Source organism: Pimephales promelas, chromosome 17, assembly GCF_988280905.1.
Source record: "Pimephales promelas chromosome 17, fPimPro1.hap1.1, whole genome shotgun sequence".
Taxonomy (NCBI): Eukaryota; Metazoa; Chordata; class Actinopteri; order Cypriniformes; family Leuciscidae; genus Pimephales; species Pimephales promelas.
The window spans coordinates 27421931-27437479 of record NC_142785.1 but is presented as its reverse complement, the minus strand read 5'-3'; the positions used below and the strand labels follow the sequence as shown (position 1 = coordinate 27437479).

General features: G+C 38.6%; 1 protein-coding gene across 3 annotated transcripts in view; it reads right to left on the bottom strand.

Moving 5' to 3' along the window:
• Positions 1 to 1213: 1213 nt before the first annotated feature.
• Positions 1214 to 15549, bottom strand: part of LOC120474720 (galanin receptor 2a) — a 42469-nt gene continuing 28133 nt past the window's right edge. The window contains exons 1-2 of one of the 3 annotated variants that reach the window (XM_039665265.2): positions 4789 to 5366; positions 1214 to 3517 (exon numbers count right to left, since the gene is read on the bottom strand). In XM_039665265.2, coding sequence (XP_039521199.2) covers positions 2779 to 3517; positions 4789 to 5135 — 1086 coding nt within the window. In that variant the 5' untranslated portion in view covers positions 5136 to 5366 and the 3' untranslated portion in view covers positions 1214 to 2778. Of the gene's footprint in view, positions 3518 to 4788; positions 5367 to 15549 lie in introns of those variants that run through there. The other 2 variants (XR_016147125.1, XR_016147126.1) reach the window with 2 other exon arrangements.

Below are 15549 nucleotides of genomic sequence, written 5' to 3'. Positions count from 1 at the left end.
TATGACTTAAAGGTGCAATCTGGAAAATGCTAACTTTAGCCTGCTAGCATTGGAAGCATAAGAACCCTCCCTGCAAATCAACGTCCAAAGCCACGCTTCCTCCAAAACACATGACCATAGACAGCAAGAAACAACTTTATTGGATTACATCATGTGTCATTCATCTGTAAAAAATAAAATAAAAATACAGTAGAGTAACACTACTACAATAACGAACGTAAACAACTGTTTTCCTGCCATTCTCGCTCTGTCTGTACATTATATGATGTTTAAAATTAAATTACTAAAAAAATATATATTAATACTGAGTGTTTTGTTTTTTATTGACAAACCTGGTGCACTAATATGTCCTTTTTATTTGAACATAGATGCAAATGAGATCTAAGAGCTCTGGCAGATGGGAAGAGTTTGGTCAGTTCCTCAGAGAAAGCGATCATGGATAAATCATACAGATTTATTGTGCTTTTCTTGAAGCTTGTCTCTATAAATCGCCACCCACCGCTTTATTTTGCCAACAGAAGCTTAAGGTGAGTAAATAGGAACAAAATATTCAGGGTCTAACGAAAGAGATATCTTTCTTTTAAGACTGGCTTAATTTTCCATGACTGTTCTGTGTCAAAAGGTCAGATCCATGTGTGACAACTACAGCGAAAAGCTAAATTGGCTGCAATAGGACTCATGGAGAGCAGAGCAGCATCATCATCAGAAGAGAGCCAGGATTGTAATTGCCACTTCACAGCTGTCCTCTAGATGTGCCAATCTGTTTGACTCTTCAAGAAGAACCTTAAGTACAAGAGACACCGGCACCAAAGTCTCCTGCAAAATTACAAAGTGCATAAAGACATTTTTGACATGAAGGTCACTAAAAATGAACATATTCACACTCAGTGACCTGTTTCTTGTAGTACTACTAAAAACAACAAACTACTTGCCAGAAGGGCAGCAGCTGATACTTTACAGAGAAGAGGTGCTCAGAAAGATTTGCCCTCATTCCCTTTTTAGCATATAAGCAGCGTCATGGGAAGTATAAAATAACCACAAATCTGGTTAAATAAAGTCGTTAAATGAGGCTGCAACACTGGGCTTTTTCCACTGATGCAGCAAATCAGAGTGCCCACAAACTCACTAAGCAACAGCTGAGCCTGGAGCAGCTACACACTAGAACCAGCCAACTGGCACATTCCCAGTAAAGCCAGATCCAGGGAGAACTAAGATTAGTGGATATTCTAGTGCAGATCTGTTTCATAACAGCTTGAATGATGATTCTATATACAGTACTGCTGCTTAGAAATCATCACAAAGACCAAGACTTATTTTCAGTTATACGAATCGTTTATTTATTCATTAATCGGCTTGTTAATTCTTTCTAGCATTTATGGTTGAGCCTACAGTAAGTAGAATACACATTCAGAGCATTAAAATGCATAACATGCTTGACGTATACCCATGAGACACAAAAGAGGTAGTGGAACAGATATACTGTGAGACATTATAATATTGCAAACAGTCAACCTTTTTTCTTACAGCTGTTGTCCATGAAAGACTGTAAATGTCAGGAAATTTGCTATAGGGGTCAATGACTCATGTTTTTACCCATATATTAATTTATTTAAAATACACACACACAAAATCATTCATAGAATTACTTGAACACCACCCAAATGTTTGAGGTCAACAAGATTTTTTTTTAATTAATTGATGAGCATAAGAGACTTTATGAGACTTTAAAATGACAAAATCTTACTGACCCCCAAACTTTTGAAATGCAGTGTGCCTTTCCAATAAAGAGAATGTTTTTAATTTATAAATTAAAATGAATTATTGAATAATATGAATTATTTTGTTTATATTTTTGGGATATTCAAATAATATCCTCGAGAATAAAAGAGGGAATTTAAATAAATAAATAAAATCTTATCATTTTGGGATAATCTTTATTTCTATTACTTTATTTCTGTTCTAAAAATGACCAAAACTGCTTGTTTGGGAATAATACGAATATTTTACAAAACCATATGACCACATGTGCTTTAAACTAGGTTTTCAAAGGCATTTTTATTTATTTCACTGTAAAAAAATATTGTTGGTTTAACTTAAAAAAATAAGTAACCTGGTTGCCTTAAAATTTCAAGTTGATTCAAATGGAAAAAGGGAGTTAATTCAATGAAGGAGATTGATTTAATTATCAAAAACTCAAAATAATATGTTATCTGAACTAAATAAATTATTTAAGTTGATTTGACAAAAAAAAAAAAATGTTGTGATAACAAATCTTGAAAATATTTTTTTTTACAGTCACTCTTATATGTCATTGACCCATACAGCAGATCGTGCGCAGCAATAACCCAAAAGGAGATGAGAATGGCAGATGAATACTGACACAAATTCTAAAAAACATGTTCCAAGATGATCAAATTGTTATGAAAGTTCGCCATGTGAACGTTTGAACCAAACAAATTGATGCCGGTACTTTTCTCTGATAATTGAATCTATTCGTTCCTCTGGAAAACCTTACTATGAGTCACAGTCACAAAACAAACAGCACAGTGACGAAAGCAGCCAACATTGACAAAACACAGACACGAGAGATTTTACATTTTAAACATCAGTCACTGTCCTCATCGAGAACACAAAAAGCACTGCTTTCTCTCTACCTGACAACCTGTGCCTGACAACTTTTATGTAATCACAGCGCAAATGCTGTTAAAAGCCACCGGAAAAGAAGAGTTTTATACTTTGGTGAGCACTGATTTGACAGCGGGTGAGAGTGTAAGTGGATTATGTCACATTAAATGTCATGAAGGCACTTGTCATCATCTTCTTGCTACTTTTGCTCCAGAGACGACCCCGGGTTGACCCGTCACTATTGGATCCTTCACAAGTGGCAGCTTCCATCAGGCTTACCGTCTGTGCCGGCTGCACGTTGTGGATCCGGTTTACGACCCGGTTAGGGAACACACAGCCAAACACCTTCTTGAAGCCCTTGCGGAAATGCTTAGACACCAGGGCGTACACGATGGGGTTCAAGCAGGAGTTGGTGTACGCCACCAGGTGAGAGAGAATGCGGATGACGTAGGTTGTGTGGTTGAGCGGGAAGTGGCCGAACAACATGCACAAGATTACCAGGTGATGCGGCAACCAACATAAACAGAAGAGCACAGCCACGATGATTATCATCTTGGTCACCTTGCGCTTGGCCTTGCGGGATCCCGACATGTCCTGCATGGGGTTCACGGAGGTCCACAGGTAGCGAATGGTGCGGGCGTACGTGATGCCGAGAATGAGGACCGGGATGAAGTAGCCGAATATGAAGGTGCAGACGTCCATGGCTCGACGATGAGGGATGTTCCACGCCGGGATGCAAACGGTGGTCCCGTCTAGATCCATCTGTTGGTAGTAGCTGAGATAAGGACTGGAGAAGAACAGTGATAGAGCCCACACAAAGCTAATTGAGGTCAGAGCATTACGGGGTGTTCTCGTCTCTCTTGAGCGCAAGGGGTACCGAATGGCGAGATATCTGTTGAGAAAGTGCGATCACAAAACATCAATGGACAAAATCTTTTTTATATTGCAGTGTTCATTTTTTTCCATGTTCCCTCGTAATCAAAATAACTCCCCTTCCCTCTTGCATTAAAGGGATAGTTCACCCAAAAATTCAAATGAACTCACCCTCAAGTCATCCTAGGTGTATATTCTTCTTTCAGACGAATACAATCAAAGTTATATTTAAAAAATATCCTGTTTCTGTTAATAAAAGTGCATCAGTCCATCATCAAATTCTAGCTTCCGGCCATACGCAGTCTACTTGTGCCTAATGCACAACTTACACAACTTGTGACGTCTGAAGTGGCGTAGCGTAAATATAAGCAGTAGATCCAATTACTCGCACAAGTTGCGCTTTACACTTAAGTGGAATCTGTATGTTTGTTTGGCCGGAAGCTAGTTGTTTAACTTTAAAAAGTTTTAAATATAGATATTTTTCTTACAAAAACACATGGCTTCACTTCAAAAGGCCTTTGTTAACCCGGAGCCGCGTGGGTCACTTTATGATGGATAGATGCAAAACAGAAACAGCCATACACTTCCATTATAAAGCTTGGAAGAGCCAGGATATTTTTTAATATAATGTATTCGTCTGAAGGAAGAATGTCATATGTCACCTAGGATGACTTGAGGGTGAGTAAATCATGGGCTAATTTTAATTTTTGGGTGAACTATCTCTTTAAGGTCTCTTCTTTTCTCTGGTGACATGTTTACTGGTATGGTGGGACAATGTGTCACTGGCATGAGATCACAGCAATAGCAAACCACAATGTCCCAATCAATCCTGATCAAGTCCCACAACACATTTTATTCTGAATTGATCTGTTGGACTCGGATATACGTCACAATAGGAAACAATACAACAAAAAAGATTTTCTTTTAGCTATAAACATAAAAACATTGCAATTCAGCCATTATTTTGTACAAATAGGTTATCCTTCACAGTAGGATGTTATGATTATATTAATCATTTCATTTTAAACGTGCTTAACATATGTTAATCCCTAAAATGCATTATTAAAGAATTGCGTTTTCAAAACAGTACCAAACCAAGATAATTCAAAAATGATTTAAAACGTTTCTTTCTGTTCTGATTAGGTGCCGTGCATGCTAACACTGCCCTCTTACAATGATTTATTGCATATTATTACTGGCTATAACATCTCAATCAATTACGCGTTTCACGATTCGCTGAACTGGAAAGAAAAGCGCGCGCTGTTTGTGCGCAACAGGATAAGAACCAACCTGTCCAGAGACACAGCTGTCAGAGTAAAGATGCTCGCGTACATGGTGAGGAAGATGATAAAGTGCACAGCTTTGCACACGAAGGGTCCAAATACCCACTCGTCCATAGTGTAGATGGTAGCCTGGAAAGGCACGCAGAAGACGATGAAGCAGAGGTCCGCCAGCCCGAGGTTTAGGATGAATAGGTTGGTGCTCTTTGTGTTCAGCTGGCCGTTGCGGATGAGAACTGCGAGCACAAGACAGTTCCCCACGGTACCAACCAAAAATATGATAGAGAAAATGACAGAAATTATTACCGACTCAACTTTCCTGGTGGGGGAGAAGTGAATCTGCTGAGATGCGTTCATCTTTCACACAGTGAAACGTCTAAAAAGCTTCAACGTTGAATAGGCACGATTTGGGCACGAATAACGAACATTGACATTTTTGCGCTGCAAGTCCTAAAATAGACTACTCAAACACAACGAGAAAAGAAAAGCATCTTCCATCTGGATGGTTTTCACGCAGGTATAGGCTACAGATGAGGTGGATGTGATTGAACGTGCGATCATCACCAGCCTCCTCCCCTTATACTCAACTGTTTATCAAGAACTTTTTTGTTTCTTATAGGCCACACTGCAAAACATTAAGAAAACTAAACTAAAAGAATACAAATAATTTTAAAACTAGCTATATATCAAGTCCCACACGTGATATGATTATATGAATAAACATATTCTTTAGTTTATAAATATTTGCGCTCGCACTCGTACACCCGTAACTAACGAACGATGTGAGGCCCCGATATATTTTGTGGGAAGTTAGGAAATACCTTTGACATATACTGTTATAGTGATAGTTGACACTGTTATAGTGATAGCTGACACTGACATTCTGTCAGAATTTACTCACTCAAGTTGTTCCAAACCTGTATGAATTTATTTCTCCTTTATGAATTTATACAGTCATTTAAGGAGGATGGATGACTCAATCACTTAGCAAATCAAATGCTGCTTATTATTAGCTTAAACAGCAAACTACACAATTTTCTGGTATAACTTTCAATATTATGATCATGTCAAGATCTCCCATCACTTTTATGATGAGAGTTCACACTCTCAGACATCATTTATAGTGGATTCCAGACCTGAATCTGACAACTGGCGGTGCCTGCTGCTTTACTAATCCTCAATTCATCCCCATTATCTCTCTCGTGTTCCTGCAACAGATCACGTCATTTAATACTGCTGATATCGAGCTATAATGTAAACGATGTACTAAATGCATTCAGTGAAGCTTTACCTTTGCATGCTTGGAGTACTGACCAACCAGCATCAAGAAAGCAAAACAATTATTTATAATTTTTATTTATTTATTTTTATTTTTTTGTGAATATCAGTACTAAAGTGGAATCTTTACAACCCTGCCATTCACAATTCAGGAGAATTGAGCACATAATTGCTTAAATACAATGGTTACTACATAGTGAAAATATTAAGAACATTTAAATATTATTGTATTACATATATTTTATTAAATATTATTTTATTAATCAGGTTTTTTTTTCACTAAGATATAGTCCCGGAAACATACCTAAAGCGTTAAGGTAAATACATACAGTAATAGTGTTTTGTGTTAAAGCTCTTATGCATTTACTGTAATACTGAATTTATTATTATAATAAAAAAAACTATGCTAAACTGTCAAACATCCATTGTTTTATTCTATAATGTCCTCTGATCGCCCTCTAGAGGTAAATAAAAAGAGTGACTTTTTTAACCACAAGAAAGTTCATCGAGTGCAATCCCATCAGATAGAAATACCTTTGCATATTGAATAAATCTATGCATCTTTGTGTGATATGAAATCTGCAATGGCGTTCGGTCACGTACAAACAATAATGCAGTCATAACCCATCTGTTTCTATGCTTATAGGAGCTCAAACCACAATGTCACTAATTAACAAGACTCAAGGCATTGCTGTATCTGAAAGAATCTAAATCTGTAGGTCTTGAGCTCTGATACGGGCAGAACTAACATCCTACAGTATCGCTTTCATCTGTCGTTTATCTCATCCTGGACCCATAGGCTTGACCCAGTTCCCTCAGAAGAACCCCCTTCAGCCAGACCTGCCCCTGTCTGAACCCCACCATCCTTACAGTGTGAGTCACGCTTTTCCACTGCTATACTCTCGTTGCTAAGTTTAATGCCTATGGATATCCAGGAGACAGAGCTGCGAGACAGAGCTTTCCTTCTAGAATCAGTGACATTGTAACTAGAGTTTCAATTCCGATAGCTGATAAAACTGATCGGGTAAGAGTTTCGGAAAATTTCAAATGGATATGACATACACTATACCTGATATTGTATAGCCATGTCACAGAAAACACACTGGATCCAAACAAACATTTAATTACAAAGTCATGTATGTATTGAGTTACTTTCTGCATATAAAGATTTTTTTGTGTGTTCTTGTATACATGAACATGTAAACACACCAGTGTACCACCAGAGGGCAACACTATCACAAAAGATGATAAAACTGTGGCACTGGATCCACACAAAACTGATGCCTGAGCACACACAGAACTATCCACCTGTTGGCATGATTCAGTTTAAACATATCTTACATATTGGCGTTAGCAAAAGCGAAAGGTATCAAATCAAAATGAAGTTCCCAAACATCTAATGCTGTTTCAGAACTTGAGGACAAACTACATATTTTGAAATGTATAAATCAGAACACGTCATCAAAGAGGTTTCAGTCAAATGAACCAAAACAGAAAAAACATTCACATTCTTGCTTACCTGCTTATGGACTTTTTTTAATTATATTTATTAGTTATATATGCATAATTCATTTCTTTCATTGTTTCAATACATCACTCAACTCTTTTCCCGACAGTGTTTAAAAAAAAAAAAAAAAAAAAAGTCGTCAGCCAGCGCTAGCACTTTTAATAATTTTCACCAAAAAATGTCATGGCCACCAGAATATTTTGCAATATATCAAAAGAACAGAACCTCTGCCTTAAAAAAAAAAAATTAGTTTCATGCATTCTTTTTTTGAACAACTGAATGTGGGTATAATTAGTAAAAAAAAAAAAAGCAAAATTTGAAACAAAAAGCTGTGAAAATCAATATTATAGTATGAGTGTTTGTGTATGAATGTATTCTGGATGTAGCACCATGCTGTCATGATCATGTGACCTACAAGCGTCAGTTGCATCGCTTCACTGTCATTCACAAATCATCTCCCGTGGCCTCACGGGATTGTAAAGTGTCAATCTTAAGCACACTTCAGAATCTCACAGGAAGAAGTAAGTCATCCGGGTACTTTTTGCCTACTCTTTTATTAGTGCTGTGAATTCAGACATATTTCTTTTCTCGCATTCTGGTTTTCACCAACTATATAGTAGGGGAGTGTGCCATTTCAGCCTTTATCACTTGTTCCAGCTTCTTTTTTTTTCGTGTTTTGATCTGGTGATTAGACTTTCAGACAATGTGTAATAGCGCATCCTACCGTCGTATAACCAACGTATTCTCATCCCATTCTCATATACTGACGCTTTTGCCAAAGCATACGCACATGGCACCCTTTAGTTTCAATATAACACACACAGAGTATGGGTAGGTTTAGGTCCGGGGTAGGGTTAGGGTTAGACCACTAGGAGGCGCCTTCTGTCCCATATATATATCTGCGTCTCATATTAACGCTAAAGGGTGCCATGTGTGTTGGATGTCTACGCATTGGCAAAAGCATCAGTATATGACGCCTTGGGATGAGAACAGGCTGGTATAACAGTGAAAACACGGATTGCCAGAAAATTCCGTCAAATGAAGGAAAAAAGTTCATTTTCAATGTGCTGTAATACTGATGTGGGGTGGTGATGGCGCAGTGGATAAGACACATGCCTTTGGTGTGAGAGATCCACTGCGAGACACCAATGTGTCCCTGAGCAAGACACTTAACCCCCAATTGCTCCAGAGGCGTGCGACCTCTGACATTTATAGCAATTGTAAGTTGCTTTGGATAAAAGCATCAGCTAAACGAATAAATGTAAATGATGTCATTTTGAAAGATGTCTGTCTAAAAAAGTGCTGACAAAAAAAGAAAACATTTCCCAAAGCCTTGTATTTGAAAACAAAAAAACAGTAGGCTACAAGGTGTCCGTTCACGCTAAGGTCGACTCTCTCCAGACTCTTTGCTGGTTGGTTACTACTTCTGAAAGAAATGCCTGAAATATCTGAGTGTTGAAAGTGGCCTAGGATGCCTCTGTAATGACTTAACCTTCTGTTGGTGGGTTACTGTCAAAATAATGACTACTGGTTTCGAAGTCAGCTAAACAGAACTCCATTCATTCGGAGAAAGCGAAGAAAAACAGAGGAAAAGGAAATTTTTCCCTTCCTTTCCTTTGACCATTTATCACTCTCTTGTACGTTCTTTACGTCACACAGTCGTTTTCTGAATGCTTGCTGTCTGTTTTTGGCTACGGTTTTGCGGTGGCCTCCAAGTCCCAGTGATCCTTGAAGAATTGAGGGTTCTATATTTTCCGTTGGACATAAATTGGTGCCTGCTTACACAACTGTTACTGCAACGAGGCTCTGGTCTCAGGTGAGTCTGGCCTGAATGACCCCTTTCTGTGCATTCTCACTAGCGGAAATGACACAATAGGCTGTGAACTTGTTGCTCTGGTGGGCTCGGCGTGTTCAAAGCTGCTGGGTGATATTGGGGTAACAAGAGCTGACAGTTTCATGCTGGCCACACATGGGAATATTTTGGGGCCCAAATGTGTGTTGGCTGGGTGGCTAAGAAATGAGACACTAAGAAGTGTAAGCTCTGCAGTGCACATCTAGGGCCAGATTTACTAAAGAAACAAACTCATTTTTGGTGTTAAAAAAACTACTGTCAGGATTTACTAAAGACACGCAGTGAAAATGTATCGCTGAAAAGGAGTGGACGAAGTTATTATTGCAGATGACCTTATTGCAATGCACATACATTTGACGAAGTTTCCCTTTCAGATACAAAATGTTTGGAAGAAGAGTATTTGAATGAATAACGCTACTCGATTTACGAAGGTTTGTGCTAGTCAATTTACTGGTTTTATGGGATTGCACTCTCACGTTAATTTGACCTGTTTAGTAAATCAGGCCCCTAAACCGCTAGGGTCGCTAACCTCTTACAATAACAAAGGCATAGATTGATGACGCAGTGAATAAGCGGAATCATGGAAATTGATGGATGCTGATGGATCCAATAATTTTTATGGAAAATAATGTTAATGGATGAGTGAATACATTGATGTTTTTTTTAACATGACTGTGGTATGTAGCAGGTCACAATTGCTAATGAGAGACAGATATCAGCGCCACACTCCCTCGGATATAATGGAGGAAACTTCATTCTACCGAACTACCCGTAAGTGCTGAATTATTGCTCAAACTGGTCAGTTTATGTAAAATATCAAAATTGTGAGGTAACGCAGGGCTGTTTCACTTGCTATCACACTAAATTGCATTTGAGTGTGTTGAAAGTTATAATTTTATACTATGTGTTCGTTTTTTGGCTGTATGAGACTAGCGGTAAGCTAAGATCAACATTAGAATAACATACTGATCATATTCTAACATTTCATCATGTTGAGAATAAAAACATTGATTCGTCTTTTTTTTTTTTATGTACATTTGCAACCTGTCTAATAAAGTACATAGAAGAGCAGCGTCTCTGTCAAGTTTAAGTTTGTCGCAAAGCTCTCAGCATCTCAAAAACGCCACACCGATATTGATCCTTGTTTTATTTCTCCTTTTGTCCCAAAGTTTGCTTGCCATGGTCCATAATTTGAACGAAACAACAGCGTGAGTGTTGCCGCTAGATGTTACGCAGTTGTCCACGTCTGCGCTGGTTACTATGGCAATACAAGCGGAAACCAGGGATAACGCGGATATTACGTCATTGACGGTGATAAGTGACAAGGGATAATTTCTTGGAAAAATTTAGGATAATAGTACACAATTGAAAGAAATGTATAACACTGTGCAAATGGTTTTTGGATATTTTTTGATACAAAATCCACATATTGTACCTTTAATGTGCGTACCGTGACATAATGGCAAGCTAACATGCAACAATAACATAGTGTGACCGATTTATGAACAAATGACTTGTGTGAACCGGTTATTATTTTTTGTGAATCAAAAACATACAGCACAACTAATTTACAAAGAAATGACTCGTTGAGGAAATCAGAGACGCTTTTAAATCGAATGCACAATATTTATTCTTTCTATGAGGTTGTGCTATTGTTCTGCATGCCTTGCATCTTAGGAAGTGCATAACAAGGGCTGCATAATAGTAACTGTCAGACTCTAAGAAATGGTTTGTGTGTGTTGAGGCTGTGCGCTCTGAGCAGGAAGTTTTATTTCATCAATGGCTTTTTTCATGGAGGCCCGCCAGAGCTGAAGCGGTACGGGCATGTACGGACGTGTCCATAATTGTAACCTCATTCAGATTGACTCAAAACACCTGAGAACCGGCTTCGATGCATCCCCTTTAACTGGGCAAAAGTGTCATTCAATGTAATATTTAAGAAACCAAGAAAGTCATGCACGTTTTTTTTCTTTCACAAACCTGGGTTTCGTAAGGCTCAAATTCTCTTCATCCCCTGAAATGCCTCTTTCCATTCGTGATAGCCTCACATGTTATGAATAGCGTGCGTTTCTAATATGTGTGTGTGTGTGAGTCTAGTGGATAGCGTCACTGCTTTGGGAAGGGGGCTAAAGGAGTGTTTCATTATAAACCTGTGCCATTAAAAAGCTGCTGGCGAGATCTGGCCTTTGGCTCCTTCTCAAACTTTCTTCCTTTTATACATATTTAGTGTGTGAGACTGCTTAGGGACCCCTAAGTGAGACCATTACGCTACGACCTGATAAGAAATGAATTAATCAGTTTGTAGCGCTCTCGTTAAGCGCCGTAAATCAACGAGCGCTGCGAATCGACCAAAGCTTGTCGACGAAGTGCATTTGTAATGGAAAAAACACGTAGGAATTATTGCGGTAAGATATCACAAAAAGCATTCAGTTGAGACGCAGATGATCACGGGTCAGAGACTCAGTGTGCTTTTATTATTTCAATCTGGAGTTCGTCTGAAATGCGCACAAGAGAGGGTGAAGTAAGAGCTAAACTTAGATGTTTGTCACACTTTTCTTTTTCTCCCTCGTCTTGTTCGGAGGGTTCTCGGAAGTTCAAAGGTCGCGGAGGTCAGGTGGCGGTGCGTGCAGGTGCTTCTGGGAGTTTGGGAGACGAAAGGGGGAGCGTGTGGAGGCAGCAGAGCCACAATCACGCAAGCTGCGTGTGGTTTGGCACTGGCAGCCAAGACCTCTCACTCTGCGCGTCTCAGACTTTCTCCCAGGGCTATCCAATCTTTTCTCCATCCTTCCACTCGCTCTGCCGGCTGCTGCCCTCCCCTGACTCCCAACCGCACACAAATGGTTTGAATAAAGGACCGGCATGACTGGGCCATGTCTTCTGAAGAAATCCCAAAGAGTAATAGTTTACTTAGACTAAATACCCCCGATTAGACGAATTGAAACGTTGTTGTTATGCGGTGGAAATTCAAGGACCCATTGGCCGACATATTTTAACCCCTTTCCGGAAAGAAACCCACTGCAATTTCCTGTCATAGGTGAACCACAGGTTCTGGTGAACTTCAAACGTACAAACAAAAGGAACGGCAGCATCAACAAATCACCTCAACTAAACTCCAAAACATGGATGGTGGAAAAAGGCACAAGTTACGCAAAACAACAACTGTCCAGAACTGAGTATCACTGAGCTGAACATCTCATGATATTTGAATCCCATATTTACTGTACAATTCCTTCACACAAGTTAAGCAAAACACATCCAAGTTACATAAAACAAAAACTGTCAGGTACTGCCTTACTAAGCTGAATATTACTCCTACTGTATATTTACATCTCTTATGCTTCCTGAAATTGACTGTCAAACAGTTTCAGTTCTTAAAGGAGAATTAGATAAACCGGAGATCGGCATTTGACTCTAATTACTGCATACCTGTTTGTAAGGAAGTACTGTGTTTTGAGGCATGTGTGGAGTGCAAACTGAAAATAGAGGAGGGATCAGGACTCAAACTTGGGTCTCAGCTCTTATACATGTTTTGAAACCAATGTATCACAGACATTTTTATCTCTATCATGTGAATGATGTTTTCTGGTTAATGCAGGGTATAGTCATGTGATTGGTCTGCCATCAGCTTTTACCATCAACTACCATTCAAACATACGATTTATTATTTTTTAGGAATGAATAATTCTATACAGCAAGGATGCATTAAATTGATCAGAAGTGTTGTTCTTTTGCTTGGTCTCTTTATATTAAGGAATCCTTTAAGTCTACACAAAAATATGAACATTAAGCAGTTCTTTTAAATATTAGGAAATGTTTCTTGAGCACAAAATCAGCATATTAGAATGATTTCTGATGGATAATGTTTCACTGAAGACTGGAGTAATTATGCTGAAAATTCAGCTTTGCCATCACAAGACTAAATTATAAATTAAATAGGAATAGAGTTTGTTGAATGTGCATTGAATAGACCAGCCTGAAAACTTTTACCAATTAACAACACAGTACATATTTAAATGGAAAATCCATTTAAAGTGCATGTCTTCCATTGACGACGTCCAACAAATTAAGCACTGAATGAAATGCAGACAAGAATTACACAATGGAAAGGTGCAAAAAAACTCAAAACACTCCAAATATAAAACATTTAAATTTAAATTGTTTGATTTATCTAGTGCTATTCATCTGCAACTGTCCACACATTGCCAAGACAGGCCAAGATCCATATGGAATGACCAGGTTAATACATCCAGCCATCCTGGAATTCACTTTTCAAGAATACCCATCTCCCATCTGCACAGCTGCAGATGCCGCAGACAAGAGGTCATTTTCTCCCCAATCAAGGTGATTGAGGGTCTATTTCCAGACAGCATGGCTTTGAACTTTGGATGCCATGGCTTGAGGGCATGCTCTGCCGCTGCGCTCAGCCAGCTAAACACTCTCGTTTAGGTACGTTTGGCTGCCAAGGCTAAGGCTGGAAAAATGCTACAACGCATCTCACATATTTAAAGGGAGAGCGGTTGGAAAGAGCACCTGGATACAGCACATGTTGTCAAGACCTGGCGAAGCTCGCATGCATTTTGGGCCCCTTCTGTGCCATTAACCACCCTTTGCATCCCCAGAGACACAAGTGCAGTTGAATTTCTTCTTTGCATGAAGGTCCACAGGCTGTTTGTAAAAGAATTACATCACTTGTTAAATACTTAGTTCAATCCACACTGTTGTCACTATGCTGGCCATTACCAGAGAATCCAATATAAAGAATGCAGAGCCTCTTATAGTGATGTACCAAGTCCCCTACAATGGACCTAATATAATATTTTATTAAAATGTATAATATGATATATAACTATATATAACTATATATATATATATATATATATACACACACACACACACACATATATATATATATAGGATTGTGATTTCATATCACTATTGATAACTTTTAATCTTACGTTTTCTTCTTTATTTTTTATTCTGAGGCAAAAAATACATAAATTCTTTGTAATATGTGAATTTTAGGAATATTTTTTCGCCAGTAAATTCTCATATCACACCTTTGAAGTAAAAAACACACACTCACACACACAAAATCGGAGTTTGATAACTTTCTCTTCAGTTTTATACAAATCAAAGCAAATCAAAAGACAGCCAATCCCATAGCTGAAAACAGGACTTTCTCTGCACGCATATTTAAGGTAAAAATAAATAATCTTGACTAATCTCAGGTACTAATAGGAAAGCTGCTTTGATACAATCTGTATTGTGAAAAGCGCTATATAAATAAATGTGACTTGACTTGACTTGACTAATCATTTTCATTTTTGAAATGCACTGTCCTTACATCTTTGTATATGTGTGAGATATGGATGCAACAGCTATGACAACACCTTACAAAAGGTTATGGATGCTTTGATAATCCACACTTTAACTATAACAATTTATAATAATAATAATAATTCATTACATTTATATAGCACTTTTCTCGGCACTCAAAGCGCTTTACATAGAGAGGGGAATAACCTCAACCACCACCAGTGTGCAGCATCCACTTGGATGATGCGACGGCAGCCATAGTGCGGCAGAACGCTCACCACACACCAGCTTACTGGTGGAGAGGAGACAGTGATGAAGCCAATTGGTATATATATATGGGGATGATTAGGAGGCCATGATGGACAGAGGCCAAGGGGCAAATTGAGGGATGATTGATCTGACCACATTTTTAATGACCACAGAGAGTCAGGACCTCGGTTTAACGTCTCATCCGAAGGACGGACAGTGTAAATAAATAGTGCTCGCATACTATGACAAACGTAGAAAAGCTCAGTTCATCTCTAAGAAGTAATCCTGAGCAGTTTGTCTACAGTCAAACTGATTTGAAACAAAATTGCCATTTGTTTCTGTACCTTTCTGGCCCTGTTTACACCTGGTATTAAGATATTTACAGTTTGGTCGATCGGTTCACAAGTAGAAGAGGGAGACACTCACACCTCGTATTTTAATCCATCTTTTTGGTCCAACGTCAAACACTTCTGTCCTGATTTATTCAAGGTAAGGGTGGGTAAATGTATGGGTTTTACCTGCCCAATCCACGTTATTCCAGCCCGTTCTCATCCTTTAACGTCATATAG